This window comes from Dipodomys ordii, unplaced genomic scaffold (assembly GCF_000151885.1).
Source record: "Dipodomys ordii isolate 6190 unplaced genomic scaffold, Dord_2.0 Scaffold19, whole genome shotgun sequence".
Lineage (NCBI taxonomy): Eukaryota > Metazoa > Chordata > Mammalia > Rodentia > Heteromyidae > Dipodomys > Dipodomys ordii.
Genome location: NW_012267235.1, coordinates 10,802,292 through 10,819,966, shown reverse-complemented (window position 1 = coordinate 10,819,966; position 17,675 = coordinate 10,802,292). Strand labels below are relative to the sequence as shown.

The following is a 17,675-nucleotide window of genomic DNA, read 5'->3' as shown; positions in this document are numbered from 1 at the left end:
AAATAAATAAATAAAAATAAAATAATTTTAGTCAGTTTATAAGAGACTTAACTTCAGCATAAAATGTAGAAAAGCTGAAAGCAAGTTTGGAAACAATGCCCCATGCAACTCTTAACCTTAAAAAAGTTACCCCTACTTTGTCAACTTTGTAGGAGGCATTACTGAAATTGAAGCCCGTTTCACATGATTCACCAGAATGATAAAAAGTTCTACATCTGTATACATGTGATAACATAGTTCTGGCATGAGCAAAAACTGACAGGTCTGAAAAAGAGAATGAGATATTCTCACAGTAACAGAACAGCAGATAAAAACCAGAGCAACCATAAGGACACAGAAGACTGAAGGGTACTACACATAGAGCACACTGTACTGGAACTAGTAACTGCTCAGTGAACAAATCTCCCAAGCACACAACCATCTTCCACCCGCTGGATCACATAATGGTCCACAAAGCAAGTCTAATACATATGAAAGGGCTGAGATCAATCAGTATACATTCCCTGACCAAGGAGGGATTTTGTCAGAAATGACAAAGTAAGTCTAAAAAACTCTCTATGTCTGGAAATTAAGCAGTTCGCTTTGACTCATGGAGTCAAACATTCTCATTATTTTGAACTGAATGAAGGTTAAAAATAAATAAAGCATAATAAACTTACAGAACAAAGCTAAAGAAGTGTAATAAGTACACAGAATAAAAGTTATAGCTTTTAAAGCCCATATTTGAAAATGACTAGCTGAAAACATTCAATACTCTTAAGTATTTATTTTAAGAATTTACAGAATGAACAACAAATAAAATTCATACAGAAAGAATGTGACAACTTGCTATGTAGGCAGGCACACAGAGATAAGGAGATGGAGAAGAAAAGGGCCAACATTAAATCAAAAGTTTGTTAATTGAAAGGAATAAAACTGCTAAACCTCTGGTGAGACTCCTTTTCAAAAAAGGATAGAAATGATCACTATTAAGAATACAGGAGAGGGGCTGGGAAGTTGGCTCAGTGGTAGGGCGCTTGCCTTGCATGCCTGAGGCCCTGAGTTCGATTCCTCAGCACCACATAAGCAAAAAGAAAAGAGCCGGAAATGGCGCTGTGGCTCAAGTGGTAGAGCACTAGCCTTGAGCTGAAGAGCTGAGGGACAGCGCTTAGGCCCCACGACCAGACCCCAAAAAAACAAAACAAAACAAAGAATACAGGAGAGCTGGGAAGGTGGCTCAGTGGTAGAGGGCTTGCCTTGCATGCCTGAGGCCCTGGGTTCGATTCCTCAGCACCACATAAGCAAAAAGCCGGAAGTGGCTCTGTGGCTCAAGTGGTAGAGTGCTAGCCTTAAGCTGAAGAGCTAAGGGACAGCGCCCAGGCTCAGAGTTCAGGCCCCACGACCAGACCCAAAAAAAAAATATTATATATATAGGATACTTCTATAATTCCAGCACTTTGGCTGCTATGACAGGGGATTTATGAGCTTGAGGCCAGCCCCAGCTACATAGCAAATATCAGGCCAGCTTAGCTACATGGGTAGATCTTACCTCAAAAGGGAAGAGTACGGGGCTGATGGCTCATATCTGTAAGCATATCTACTCGAGAGGCTGAGATCTAAGGCTCATGATTCAAAGCCCATCCTAGGTAGACAAACTGAAAGACTATTATCTCTAGTTAGCCAACAAAAAGCCAGAAGTGGTTGAGTGTCAGTCCCCAAGTTCAAGCCCAGGAGCCAGCACTAAAAAACAAGGGGGGTGGGGGTGTACACCACTAGAAATCCTATGCAAAGTTAGATGGTATAATTAATAGCTTATGCTAATAAACTTGAAAATTGAGATGAAATAAATTCAGAGAAATGTAATTATCAACTGAACAAGTAATTAAAAATCTGAGCTTTCCATCTATTAAAGAAAAACTTTTGGGGCTGGGAAGGTGGCTCAGTGGTAGAGTACTTGCATTGCATGCATGAGGCCCTGGGTTCGATTCCTCAGCACCACATAAGTAAAAAGAAAAAAAGCCGAAAGTAGCATTGTGGCTCAAGTTGTAGAGCACTAGCCTTGAGCTGAAGAGCTGAGGGACAGCGCCCAGGCCCAGAGTTCAGGCCCCACGACCGGACCCAAAAATAAATAAATAAATAAAAACTTTTTCCAAAAGATAAAAAACAAAACCCCTGCCATCATTGTATAAAAAAGAATTATCACCAATCCTAGACCAACTCTTCCAGAAAATGAAGATGAAACATTCCTCAATTTATTTGATAAAATCAGCATCTTTTTTCTGGTGGTACTGATGGATGAACTCAGGGTATCACATAGGCTAGGCAAGCACCACTGAGCTAGACCACCAAATTAGCATAATCTTAATAGCAAAGCATGACAAAAACAGTACAAAAAAGAAAATATTACACTGTTCACCCTTATTAATGCAGATACAAAACTTCTAAATAAACATTTAGGAGAGTGATGGAAGAGAAAAAGAAAATATAAGCATAATTGTCTTTACAAAGTTAGTTTAGCATTGAGAAATATACAACAAATAAAATTCCCATTGTCACCTCACTGATAATGGGAAAAAAATTGATAAATTAACACCAAATATGCATTTTTAAAAACAAAAAAAGATCATCCATTCAGAATAAAAATTGAGACTACAAGAAAAATTTAATCTTAATCTGATAAGGAACATTTAAAAAAACAGTTCTTTGGCAGTACTAGGAACTAAACCCAGGGCCTCACTTATGCTAATCAAGCTCTCTTCCACATGAGCTATACCTCAACCCCTTTAAAAACTGAAAACTACAAGCCAGGTGCTAGTGGCTTAGGAGGCTGAGATCTGAGGATGGTAGTTCAAAGTCAGCCTGGGTAGGAAAATCTATGAGACTCTTATCTCCAACTAACCACCAGAAAACTGGAAGTAGTCCTGTGGTTCAAGGACAGTGCTAAGGTCCAGTGTTCAAGCCGCATGACCGACAAAAAAGAACATGAAAAATACAACATATATCCTTTTTTTTTTTTTTTTGGTACAAGTACTGGGACTTAGTTAAACCTATCACTCAAGGCTGGCACTCTACTCTTGGTTATCTACACCTGGCAATATTCCTTTAATTGTTAAATAGTGACAGCTTCTCCTGAGATTAGGCGTGACCCAACGATGCTGTCCATCACCACTTTTAGGACAAAAAAAATGGAAATGGGGAAAAGGTCTCAGTGCCATTAAGTAAAAGAAATGTTTGTGAATTAGGAAGGGAGGAAAAATCAAACTACCACTATTTGTAGATTATTATAGATAACTTGTATTCACAGAAAATCTAAGAGTCTTCAGCTGAACTATTATAATCAATGAGTAAACATAGCAAGGTGAAGGAATATAAGCCAATATATGGAAATTAATAATAAAAACAATATTTGTATGTAATAACAATTGTGAGCTTACTGTGTTCATACAGTATATATCATAAGGGAACAATGAAAACACCATTTAAATAGTACCTAGGAGAAAAGATACTAAAACACTCAAAAAAGAAATTTAATTTTTGTCATTGATGGTGGTAGTGCTGTTTTTGCTTTTGATTTTTTTAGGGGGTGCAGGAAAGGAAGTAAGAAGGGTGAACAAATGAAATCATGGTATTCAGTGTAAATATGTGGAAAACAAACTATGCAGTTTGTGGGCAGGGACAGGAGAGGGGAACTGGGGAAAAGCAAAGGAAAGGGTACTACTGTCCAAAAAGGAATGTATTTATTACCTGACTTATGAAATGGTAACACCTTAATAATAACAATTAAATTATATTAAAATCAATTTAACAATTGTACATGCCTCTGTAACCAAACAATAAAACAGTATCAAAAAAATCAAGAAATGGACATATCTAAGAGTCAAAGATTAAATATTGTAAAGATCTAATTTCTTTCTCCAACTGACCAACATTCCCAACCAAAATTCCAACAGGGTTTGTGTGTGTATGTACAAAAAAGTGACAAAAGGAACTACCAGCCAAAATAATCCTTAAGAATATAAATGAATACTGGAGGCATGGCTCAAGTGATAGAGCATCAGCCAGAAACAAAAACAAAAAATGAGAAGACCTTGCATGTTGGATAAGACAGGCTATAAAAGCAGTAATAATTAAAAGACAATGTGACAGTAGTCTAAAGATAGGCACATTGACTCATGATACAGAATAAGAAGTTAAGCACATATTTACAAACACTTGATTTATAATGGAACTGGCAGTCAGAGCAGTGGAAAAGCACTCTATCTCAGTAAATGGAAGAGTCAATTGCATAGCTATTTGGAAGGACAGAAAAAAAAAAAGACCTTGTCCCTACCTCACACCATAGACAAAACTCAATTCCAGATGGAATTAAAACTGACCCTATGAGAAATAGCCTATTTCCTTCTCCTTTGGCTTCAACCTGAATTTGGCTAATAGGAGATACCAGCAAGAGACTGAGGTGGGAAGAGGTCAGAGTACTTCTTTTCCTAGCCATATACCATACTAACTAAGGCTTGTTTATTTAGGCCAGGCACATATACAAGGATATTTACAAGGGTATTTAAAGGGTATTCAAAAGGGTATTTAAAGTAATATCCACATTAGTACCAAACTGGGGGGAAAAAACAAAAAACTAAGGACCCTATGAAAGTAGAGAAATGGCTCAAGTGATAGAGCGCTAGCCTTGAGTGAAAAAGTCAAGCAAGAGAACAAGGTCCTGAGCTCAAGTCCCAGTACCAGCACTCCTCCACCCCCACCCCCCCAAAGACCTTTCATTTTGTGTACACACACACACACACACATTTAGTGTATATGTATATATCACACATATAGTATAGATGTCAAATAAATGCAGATTTTTAAATGTGCATTTATTCATTTAAAAATAAACACATTACATGTTAGCATAAATAACATTTCTTACGAAAAGCAATTTATTTGCTTTCCAAAGTAAAAGTGAGAGGAGTGGTATTGTATTACATTTCTGTAAAACTTTTATTGTCTGACTTAATAGAAAACAGCTCAAATTTCCTATTTCTACTGTAATATGTTGTTTTGGTTGAAGAATATGAAGAAAACCAGACTTGCACCAATCCTTGGCTGGAAAAGGGGAACTCATTAGCCTTTTTAGATATTTATAGTATAGGTATTGCCTTTGAAACTACCAAAACTAAACAAGTGACCATTTCTCTCTCTTCTCTCTTTTTTTTCTTTGGTGCCAGTCCTAGGCTTTGAACTCAGGGCCTGGGCACTGTCCCCGAGTTTTTGTGTTCAAGGCTAGTGCTATACCACTTGAGCCACAACTCTACTTCTGGCCTTTTTTTGTTGTAGTAGTAGTAGTAGTAGTTAAGTGGAGATAAAGAGTCTCATGGGCTTTCTTGCCCAGTCTGGTTTTGAACTTCAGTCCTCAGATCTCAGCCTTTGGAGTAGCTAGGACTACAGGTATGAACCACCAGCACCCAGCACAAGGGACAATTTCTTAAAGATTGCAATGTAGAAGCTTTCTGCTATATCAAAATCCATTAGCTTATCTTGCAATTGGCCTTAGTCCTTTACTCATATACAATTTTGTAACATTATGTATACCTCACTAGAAAAACACTAGCTCATTATTTACACCACATAACAGAAAAAAGGAAAGGGAAAAAAAGAAATCACTTTCATGGTTTGACAAGCTGTCGAATTCATCGTGGTAGGCACGGGTTTCCTTTAAGACTTAATTTTCATATAAAAATTCAAACTGTAACCTCAAGGCATGGTGGCTTGGGTCTATAATTCCAGCACTTGAGAGACTGAGACAGGAGGATCAGAAGTTTGAGGGCAGCCTGGGGTACATAGGAAGACCCGACAGGGGGCAAAACCAAAATAATTTTTTAAAACCCACCACCACCAACAAACTCAAGTTTTTTCTTGGGCTATATTATAGTCAATTGTTTCTTTGAAATAACATTCACTTTATTTTCAAGAAAATGTCCTGGAAGTGGCGCTGTGGCTCAAATGGTAGAGCACTAGCGTTGAGCTGAAGAGCTGAGGGACAGCGCCCAGGCCCAGAGTTCAAGCCCCACGACTGACAAAAAGGAAAAAAAAAAAAGAATAGAAAAGAAAAAAGAAAAAGTCCACCAATCTTCCTATGAGTAACAACTATAGCTTAACCATCAGTCATTTTAGCAAATAAAAATGGTGGTCTATGGAAAAAGCAGCAAGTTGAGCTTGCTACTCAAACACACGTGCTTTTCCTCAAAGTAACTATCATGTGTCCTTATGCAGCTGAAGTGCTGAATGCAAAATACTGCACTGCATCATACAGAGTATTAAAAATATGAGCTCTCAAAGACTGAAATTTAATAAAAATCAATCATTTGTTCTGCCTTTATCAAGGATGTTTCTGAAGTTATATTAGAGGTTTTCTTCAATTGCCAATAAAGGGCAGTGAAGAGTAAAATTAAAAACCAGTGGCCAGGCACCAGTGGCTCATACCTCTAATTCTAAGCTATTTAGGAAGCTAAGATCTGAAGATGATGTTGAAAGCCAGCCCAGGCAGGAAAGTCTGTAAGGCTCTTAAATTAACCACCAAAAAAAAGCCAGAAGTAGAGCTGTGGATCAAATAGTAGAGTGCCAGCCTTGAGCAAAACAAGAAAACTAGCGTAAGCCTGGGGTCACTGTGTTTGTTGTGATAAGGTATCAGAACTTTTTAAAAAAATGTTATTGTAAAAATGATGTACAGAGGGCTTACAGTTACATAAGTCAAGTAATGAGTACATTTAGTGTCAGGACTTTTATTCATCGCTTTATCACCGATGTCTTTGGACCATCAGTACAAATGCTACGGGTGGAAAAGGCTGATAATGTCTTCATACCATCACGAAATACTTTTAGCCTCTTAGATCCCTTGAAAAGGTTTTAGGGAAACCCTAAGGGATCCACTGATCACACTTTGAAAACTACTGAATTATGCCACCACTAAACATTATGGATGACTGTTCAAAATGTAATGTTAAGGCTGGGAAGGTGGCTTAGTGGTAGAGTGCTTGTCACTTAGCATGCACAAAGCCCTGGGTTCGATTCCTCTGTACCATATAAACAGAAAAAGCCAGAAGTGGCGCTGTGGCTCAAGTGGTAGAGTGCTAGCCTTCAGCAAAAAGAAGTTCAGGGACAGTGCCCAGGCCCTGAGTTCAAGCCTCAAGACTGGCAATAATAATAACAATAATATTAAAACAAAAAACCCAGACACAAAGCACTGCAAACTTTAAATAAAGTTCACTAATATAAAAATTCAAATACAGAAGCCAATCCAATCCTGAGTGGCTTATACTTGTAATCTTAGCGACTCAGGAGCTGAGACTCATAGAACCACAGTTTGAGACCAGCCTAGGTAATAAAGTGTGTCACATGCTGTTGTCAAAACTACCAGCAAAAAGTCAGATAGAAGGTGTGGCTCAACAGGCAGAGCTCCAGCCTAGCAAGTGTAATGCCCTAATTTCAGTCCCAGTACCACCCTCAAACTCCAAAATCCCCAAAACAAACAACCATAGGTAAGACTGAACTATTTTGTTTAGATTGCACACTTAGTTAATAAAACACACTAGAAGATTTTAATATGCTTCTCTCAGTAACTGATAATAAAACAGACAAAAACTAGTAAGATGATAAGAAATTTAAACGACATAATTAAAAATCTTCATCTCACTGCCACAGATGGAATGTTACACCCAACAGTACAGAATACACATTGTTTGCCAACACACACAAAACAATCACAAAAAATGACAACTTTTTTTTTTTTTTTATCCGGTCGTGGGGCCTGAACTCTGGGCCTGGGCGCTGTAGCTCAGCTCTTCAGGTCAAGGCTAGTGCTCTACCACTTGAGCCACAGCACCACTTCTGGCTTTTTTTTCTGCTTATGTGGTGCTGAGGAATCGAACCCAGGGCCTCATATGTGCAAGGCAAGCACTCTACCACTGAGCCACCTTCCCAGCCCGTGACAACATTTTTTTTAAATTTTATTTTATTTTATTTGTGAACATCCTGTACAGAGGGGTTACAATTGCATGGGCAGGATAATGCGTACATTTCTTACCAAGCATTGCAGCCTCCTCCTTTGTTTACCCTTCCCATCCCTTCCCAGCCTCCCCCCTCCCCCGTGACAACATTTTTAAGTTTAATTTTGGTCAAACTATTCTTTGATGTATTCTTTATGATGCAATTATGTTAAAAATCAAAGTAAAGGGCCAGGTGTTGATGCCTGTAATCCCAACTACTCAAGAGGCAGGGGTAGTAAAAAATAATTTTTAGAGGATGATAATTCTGTCTTTAACTTTTTGCAAGGCAGAGGTGGTGGGTGAAATGGCAACCATGTGCCTCGATGTCATATCTCCACGATTTTTCCTGTGCTGTTCATTCTACTAGATGTCCTTCCCTGTGGAGGATCACAGTTTGAGGCCAGCCAGGCAAAGAGAGAATGAGACCCTATCTGAACTAAAGCAAATGGACTAGGGGCATAGCTCAAGTGGAAGAACACAGGCCAAAGGCCATGAGCTCAATCCTCAATAACCAAAAAGAAAAAAATTGAAGGTAAAAAGATTACTATAAAATCCAACCCTTGGAAATGTTAATCCTAGAAATTAGAAAACACTTAGAACTTAGTAGTAAAAAACAAAACAAAACAAAACAACTTTGGAGAGGAAAGTCTATGAGACTCTTATCTCCAATTAACAAAAAACTGGAAGTAGAGGTGTGGCTCCAGTGGTAGAATACCAGCCTTGAGGAAAAATGCTAAGGGATAGCACATGGGCCCTGAGTTCAAGTCCCAGTACTGACATGCATGCAAAAACAAAGATCCTATGAAAATTATTATAATAAGTGTCTCAACCTATCAACTGAAAACTGTCTAGTTAATTCCAAAGCCAGAGACAAAAATACAACACAACTCAGCAAGGCTGCCTTCTCCTCAGATCCTCTCATCACCTAACTCTATAGTCAATTACTCCAATTAGAATCATTGGTGGACATTACTTATGCCCACTTGACTAGAGATGATCCCCCCGTGGTTACCTTAAAGCTTTGAGAAAAATTCAGAATCTCCTAGAGTACAGACCAAGAAGCCATGCTTAGAAAAGAACCTCACAAAGTCATACAATTGTCTTTGAGTAAGCTAGGAGAAAAAAATGCCATCAACAGCTGTAATATCTCAGAAATATCATGATGAATGGCTACAAATAAAAGACACTTTTTTCATGCAGATCTGTGATCTCCCTTGCTTTTCTATCAGCTTTCTCTCTCCTGCTAGCAGTCACCTAGTGTCCAGAGGGGGGAATCAAGATGAAGACACTCCTGCCCTACTGCCCTCCTCTTGCTGGCTTCTGATGACCTTTCCAACCCTAAGTCACTGCAATGTTTGAGGTGTCCACATTACTATCTGCCCACAATCTCTGGATTTTCCAGTTCTCTTCCTTGCCCACTCCATGAATCCTGTCCTTCAACATCACTAAAAGCTCCAATGGTTGACCTATTGGCTCTCTTCTTTGAGTGTCCAGTGACATCTAAGCTACCCTCTTTCTGGTCTAGTAACAGAGCTACTGGCTCCCCTCTCTCACAGGGCTGGAGCAAAAAAATCATAGCCACACTAGTCCTCAATCTTGGCTATATTTTCCATGGTATATTGGTGGGGTTTTTTGTTTTGTTTTGAATCCTGGCTTTCTCCTCTTTGATGGAAATGACTCTGGCAAAGGTCATGAATGAGCTGTTCATTTATCAGTCTTTCCTCTAGTGGGCTTTCATCAGTCTGACTCTTAACTCCAATGCTACAGTATCAAAGTCCTTCACTGCCACTCTGCTCTAACCTTGCTCCATTTCCTTATATCAAGTACACTATTTCCACAATTTTCCAAACACACTCTCGGACTGATTAGTTTTTATTTATTTGGGAGCCCATTCTTTACATAAAAATCAACCACTTTTCCAATTTCAGACTATTACAATCTACTTTTCTCTCTCTTTTTTTTTTGACAGTCCTAGGACTTGAATTCAGGGCCTAGGTACTTCCTCTGAGCTTTTTTTGCTCAAGGCTAACACTCTACACTTGAGCCACAGTGCCACTTTCCACTTTTTCTGTCACATCCCCAGCCTGCTTTTCTCTTTCTCTCCCTTTTCTAACTTAGTTTCTAATCTGTCTTCCATCTCCTCAAACATTTTTTTTTCCCAGTCCTGGGGCTTTAACTCAGGGGCCTGAATGTTGTCCCTGAGCTTCTTTTGCTCAAGGCTCTACCACTAGAGCCAAAAACCATTTCCATTTTTTTTTCTGAATAGTTTATTGGAGATAAAAGTCTCACGGACTTTACTGCTTGGGCTGGCTTTGAACAGTGATCCTCAGATTTCAGCCTCCTGAGAAGCTAGGATTATAGGCATTAGCCACCAGCGCCAAGCTAAACCTAGACTCTTTTTCAGTATCTGACTTCTGTTTTCTTCTCTATTTTATTGATCATTATTATTTTTAATAACTTCTATATGGTGACTATACATATGTGTCAGCTACCAACCACAGGACAATTACAGCCTCAACTTCACCCTGAACTGTTTCTTAAAAAACTTCAGCATTGGTAGACACTGGTGGCTCACACCTATAATCCTAGCTACTCAGGAAGCTGAGGTCTAAGGATCACAGTTCAAAGCCAACAGGCAGGTAAGGTCTAAGACTTTTTATCTCCAATTAACCAGCAAAAAAGCCAGAAGCAGATGTGTAGCTCAACTGGTAGAGAGCTAGCCTTGGGTGGAAAAAACCAAGGGAGAGCTTGGGGCCCTGAGTTCAAGCCCCAGTACCAACAGAAAACAAAAGGCCCTCAACATTCACTTTCCTCACTTCCTGTTCTCTGTTCTCCATCTTCACCAATACCTGAGGCTGCAGCCTGTCTACTCCATCCTCTCAGATGGCACCTGATTTTTTAGCATTGTGCTGTCTGGATCCTCCTACCAATGCCAGTCTCATTACCTGATTAAACTCCCTGGTCATTCTGCCACATGCTCTCTCTCTCATCTTATTATGCTCCAGAGCACACTTAGAAGTCTCCAAACACCATTCAATTACATCTAATTGCTGGTTGTATTATTTAAACTTAGCATGATAAGACTGGAAGGAAAGCAAGAGTTGGATAACTAAGAGATCATCTTTCCACATTTATCTTGCAATAGTAATGGGAAACAGAGAATGTGAGTATTCCTCATTCTGATAACATGTATAATATAAATTGACATTGATTCCCAGTCATTACTTCTCATGGTTGGTTACTTGGAAGAAATACTTACATAGATAAGTCCTGAATAGTAGCGATCCTTCAGGTTATGCAAAACCGAAGCTTCATTTAAGCATGTCAACTCTGCCATATCTTCCACCTTGGAGAACTTAGGTGGGTTCATCTTCTGAATGTCATCTTTGTTGACCATTGCTTTCTTTCCATTCTCCGCCAACTCCACCAGAACTTCATCTCCCCGTTCTTCCTTGATACTAGCTGCCTCAAAACCATGGCGTTCTGATGGGATCCACACTAGCTTTTTGGCTGTCCAGTCAGCTTGAGTGGCAGGGTTGTAGATGACAGCCCTGTCCACAAAGAGATACCTCTCTGGGTCCTCCACTCCAGTTCTCTGCGCCATTGTAAACAAAAGGATCCGAGAGCAATTGCCTCTAAGGAGAAAAGAAGGCCAAAGTCAGACAGTTATGAAATATAAAAGAATTTACAAGTTTTTCTTTCTAAGACACTTAAAACAAAATCCTTGGTTAACATAAAGCATAAACTGTGGGTTAAGGAACTGGGGGTATTCCTTTTCACGGCCACACTACCCAAGTTTTCCAAGGCAAATTTCAAGGATGACCACTAATTATGACTCTGGTTGTCAGACAACCGCTCAAGATTTGCCCTCAGTTACTGAGAGCTGAAAAGCAGGCAGAAGCAGAAAAGCAAAGTTCTAGGGTGACCTCTTTCTCCTCTCCATCTTCTCTATCACACTCACCACAAATTAAACAGGGAGTTAAGAAGGGAAAGGAGAAAAGCAGAAAAGAAAACAAAGATGAGTAATAAAGGGTCCTTGGAACTGGGATTTGTAGCTTTAGCTACAAAAACACATGATGCCTGCCAGGGAGTAAAGAATCAGGTCAAAATATGCCTCCCAGTCCACCTTCAGACAACAGGTCCTGTCCTCCCCTCATAAATGCCTCAAATCAGCCCCCCTATAGCTTTTCCATGCATCATATTAGGGCCACCGAAGACAAGTGTAACTTGACTTTACGATCAGCCCTCTAAGGCCTCTATGCCCATCCCATGGCTGCTGGCCTCATCCAGTTTCCACAGCAACATTCTATCCATCATCAGTAAATTCACTCCACTACCCTGATCTTGCCTCTACAGTGTAATGCTCTAGAGTAGTGGGTCTCAAATTGTGGCATGAATAGGACCAGGAAGGCTTGTGAACATATAGAATCTGTATTTTGAACTAATTCCCAGATGCTGTTAACCATAGGCCACCCTTGACAAGCACTGTTCCACAGCTCTCTCACTGTCATGGTGAGACATTGTTGCTACCAAGTATGTTGGCTATAAAAGAGGGGGGAGGGGGGGTTGGTAGTGCCAGGCACCAGTGGCTCACATCTGTAATCCTAGCTACTCAGGAGGCAGAAATCTGAGGATCATGGTTCCAAGCCAGCCTGGGCACTGTCCCTCAGCTCTTCAGCTCAAGGCTAGCGCTCTACCACTTGAGCCACAGCACCACTTCCAGCTTTTTTTCTTATGTGGTGCTGAGGAATAGAACCCAGGGCCTCAGGCATGCAAGGCAAGCACTCTACCACTGAGCCACCTTCCCAGCCAATCCGTGAAATTCTTATCTCCAACTAACCACCAAAAAGCTGGAAGTGGAGCTATGGCTCAATTGATTGAAGACTAGCCTTGAGCACAAAAGCTCAGAGACAGTACTCATGCCCAGAATTCAAGCCCCAGGACCATCATTAAAACAAAACAAAAAGACAAAAGACAAAAGACAAAAGAAGGAAGGAAGGAAGGAAGGAAGGAAGGAAGGAAGGAAGGGAAGGAAGGAAGGAAGGAAGGAAGAAAGGAAGGAAGGAAGGAAGGAAGAAAGGAAGGAAGGAAGAAAGGAAGGAAGAAAGAAAGAAAAGAAAGGTGTTGAGCAGTGCCAGTGACTCACACCTATAATCCTATTTATCCAGGAGATGGGAGGCTTCAAAGCTGAGACCTGGAGGATCCCAGTTCGAAAACAGCCTAGGCAAATCCACAAGCAAAAACCTGGGCTGAAGGAATGGCGTGAGTGGTAGAGCTCTTGCCAGTACAAATCCCAGTTCAAATCTCAGCACTGCAAAAAAATCAAACCAACACCTCCGCCCCCTCCAATAAAAGAGGTTGAAAGGCAAGGTTCTAAACTCATTCATTACATGATCTTTTAAAAAATGTTCTCAAGTTTTAAAGGTTATAAACATGGATCAAACAAAAATCACAAACTCAAATGGACTCGCCCTCAAAAAAAAATCACCAAATATGTGACCCATTAAGACTTCTGTAAATAAAATTGCTAACACATTTTGTAACAAAATGATTTTATTTCAGTGTGTGTGTGTGTGTGTGTACACACATTGTGTGCATGTTGATCCTGGGGCTTGAAGTCAGGGCCTGTGTAGTGTCCCCCGAGTTTTTGTGTTCAAGGCTAGTGGCTAGTGCTCTACCACCTGAGCTACAGTTCCACCTCCAGCTTTTTGGTGGTTAACTGGAGATAAGAGTCTCATAAATTTCCTTGCCCAGGCTGGCTTTGAATCATGATCCCAGATCTCAGCCTCCTGAGTAGTTAGGATTACAGACGTGAGCCACCAGCACCTGGCTGATTTTACTTCTTAGGCACCAACATGGGGAGGGAGAGGGCAATGTAGGAAATATTTGTGCCTATACATACATTCAGTAGTAGGGTTTCCAAAGCCCACCACTACCTCTAGCAACTGGGCCTAGTAGACTATGAAGGAGACTTTCTACACTGGGTTAAGGGTAGCATGAGAATCACTAGGTGAACTTAAGAACACACTCCTCCTTTTTGAGGAAGTACAGAATCTAGTAAAATAAAAAAACAGCTAGGAGTAGTGGCTTAAGCCTGTAGTACTTGACACCTGGGAGGTTGAAATTAGCAAACTGTGCCTGTCATCCATAGCCACACAGGGACACATAAGAAGGAGGATCACAGTTCAGACTGGCCCAGGGAACAAGTTAACAGCCTCAGAATAACCAATGGAAGCTGGAGGCGTGGCTCAAGTTGTAGAGAGTCTGCCTAGCTCAAAGTTCTGAGGTTCAATCCCTAGCAAAAAATATTCAACTATAACAAATATGAAAGTAAATTATTCCTATCCTTATTCAGAATAAAGTTATAGCTTATACAGCACATAGCCAATATTATTTTGCAGCCAATAGGTATGAACACATATATTTCTATCTCCCTTTCTTCCCCTCTCCACTCCTTTTTAAAGACAAGATCTCACTATGTTGCCCAGGCTGGTGTTAAAGCCATGATCCCCTTGCCTTAGCCTTTCTAAGGGACTACAGGTATGCTACCAAAATGTCTGGCGTTGTGCACTTCCTTAATTTACCTTGGGTATGTAAAAGCACACTTCAATTTAGTAGGTGGCTATAATTAGAAAAAATTATTTTATTGGAACAGGTCGTTTCTACAGCGGGTCTAAAAATGCAAATTATATTTCTTTTTAGTTATTTTATCATTTTACCAAAATTTACTAGTACTTTTTCTAGGTACAAAAAGGTTTGTCATTCCCCATAAAAAATAGATCATAAAATTATAATTACAATGTGCTCCCAATTTTGTGGGATAAAATTACATCTACGTATCTATGTATGTATGTATGTATGTATCTATCTATCTATCTATCTATTTATGCATCACTACTGATGCTTGAATTTAGGACTTCGAGTTCTTGCTCAACATTCTTGCTCAGAGATGGTGTTCTACCACTAAAGCCAGTCCGTGTTTTTAATTCATTGGCTGTTACTTTTGGGCTTCTCAAGCAAGGCACTGGAGACTGGAGCACTCAGCTTAGTCTCTGGTACTTCACAAGAGATCCCAACTATTGATCAGTCATAAGTAATAGTCCCAGTCTCACTGTGAGCTTCAACTTCTCCACAACTAATAACCTACTATTCCTTCCACTCCTGACCCAAATGCCACCCTCTCAAAGGTTCTTTTCAGGTCAATCTGGCAATTTAATCCTTTCCTTCTCCTAACATTCTGCTCTGTGCCTCTAACAGTCTCCTTGCCCTACCTAGCACTGCACCACTGAGCTTATATAGTAGGTAGTAGGTGCCCGTTTCGTTTAATTCAGAGTTCATGAGGTCACTGGAGATGCCTGGATCAGTTTAACCCTTTACTTGTGACTGTCAAAAACACTGTATTGTTTTTTCACTTGGTTGCACATTTGGTATCTGATCTGAGTTAAGATGGTATTTAACATGAACCACTCCCAAAATGTTTTGCCTTGCTGAAAAGTTATTAACACAATTTTTTAAAATAGCAAGTGTTGTTGTTATATATCCTTAATTACAAACAGACCCTATTCTAAGTAACTGCACATATTAAGTTTTAATCCTCACAAGAGTGCTATAAGGTAAGTACCAACGCCATCTCCATTTTACTGGACGGACATCAGAAAGACAAACAGCCCACCAAGCTCACATCACCAAGTAGCAGAGCTGGGACTGAGCCCAGGATTCAGGTCCAGAATGCAGGCTACAATGATGGAAGGTGAGAGAGGGAGGAAATTGTGAAGGGCATGTAATATGGCTATATATTATGTTTGCCAAATAAAAATTATGTCTACAGGGCAGACTTAGACTTGACTTGGCCAAAGGCATAGACTTAGCAATCTGGCAAAGGATATGTATTTTAAAGGGGAAAAAATGCCTTTATTTAGGGGAGGAAAAAAAAAAAGAATAGTAACCTCTTTGTAGTGGACATGAAGATAATCTGGAGCTTTATCTTCATGTCATTTGAAATAACTGCCTAATTACAGATAAATCATTGATCAGTGTATGAATTAGCCCCTAACAGTGCTCAAGTTTCCATTTCCAAAACTGGTTTTAGACATACTCCTGGGGCTCTATTCCCCAGGTCATTTTTTACTTCCAGTAAAATGCCCACTGTACCCTCCCCCCAACCTGAACCCAATGTAGACATGGACAGAGGAGAACAATTCAATTTCATAAATAGCTTTATTGACAAAAGCAAACAAAAATAATGCACAGGGGCTGGGAATTTGACTTAGTGGTAGAGTGCTTGCCTAGCATGCATGAAACCCTAGGTTCCTAGGTTTGATTCCTCAATACCACATGAACAGAGAAAGCCAGAAGTGGTGCTGTGGCTCAAGTGGTAGAGTGCTAGCCTTGAGCACAGAGAGGCTCAGGGACAGTGTCCAGGCCCTGAGTTCAAGCCCCAGGGCTGGCAATAATAATAATGACAATAATAATAATGCACAAGTTATGCACTTTAGAGCATCCTTTAAAAACTGATGAACTAAAACAGGACTGGCCCGGTTTGTGTAATGTTAGCCACCACTGAGGTCACTGACATTCCAGGGCTGTGCAAGTCTGTTAATTTATCAAAACTCTGTCTTAAGCAAACAATCACAAGTGACAGCAAAAGGCCACAATCTGAATGTATGGCTCCCATCATCTCCCAATTAACATATTCACAGTGTGTTAAAAAAATATTTCTCAATCTTGAATCCCAAACCAAGAATTTTAATTCCTCCTGTGTGATAACAAAGTACATAAACTGCTGAGGGATATAATCTTTCACCCTGCAACGTGCCCTTCAAAATTTCCTCCATCTCACCTTGTAGCCAGTCTCTTCACTGAAATGATTTCCCTAAGGAGCCCAAATAAGCGGCCAAGCACTCACAGGTCACATCCTTTTGCTGCAAAAGCTTGTGCTATATTGCACAATTACACCATATGCTTTCTCCCGATAAGGACAGGGAAAGAACTGAATTTAAGATGCAGAAGTAAGGAGATGCATAAAATGGCCACTTTTCCAGAACCCAAGACAGACAGGGCATACTTAAAAACATCAAAAGCCTGGGACTAGAATAATAATACAGGCAGATTAATGGAGATAAAACAATGAATAGATTATAAAGTTTTTTTCCAGAGTAAGATCCTATCAAGGCTAATTAAACCTGACTCTAAAGAATCCTCAGTCTCAGCATTCACCGTGATAATTTTTAAAAAGGCAAAAATCTCCGTAAAGCCCAAGTATTCTATTTAATAGTATTTTATGATTCCTCAGGAACAGCAGTCTTTGTTTCATCCGCAGTCTGGATCTACCCCGCCTGCTTTCCCCTACCCCACCCCACCCCGGTCCACCCCCCCCCTCCCATCCACCGCAGTGATCTTGGAGGGAGCTGCAGAGGCCCCAAGAAACAGAGATAACGGTCGTCGGTAGAGGCCACCTTGCCCGAACCGCACCAGCCCTGCTCAGACCCGCCGAACCGACACCTCCTGAAGGCCCCAGTTCCCAGGCAAGGCCTGGCTGGGGGCCTTCCCGGTCCCTGGGCCGCATCCACCCACCACAGGCCCACAAAGCCCCCGCCAAAGCCGGGGGACTCCGTAGCTTCAACTTCCTCTAGATCCCAATCCCAGTCTGATTTTCCGGGG

At 40.4% G+C, this 17,675-nt stretch overlaps 1 protein-coding gene across 1 annotated transcript in view; it reads right to left on the bottom strand.

Annotated features, from left to right (window-relative positions):
- The window catches only part of Myh10 (myosin, heavy chain 10, non-muscle), a 141,113-nt gene that overhangs the window by 122,265 nt on the left and 1,173 nt on the right, over positions 1-17,675 (bottom strand). The window contains exons 2-3 of the mRNA XM_013013115.1: positions 11,275-11,650; positions 137-264 (exon numbers count right to left, since the gene is read on the bottom strand). Of these exons, the coding sequence (XP_012868569.1) occupies positions 137-264; positions 11,275-11,619 (473 nt within the window). The 5' untranslated portion in view covers positions 11,620-11,650. The remainder of the gene's footprint in view (positions 1-136; positions 265-11,274; positions 11,651-17,675) is intronic.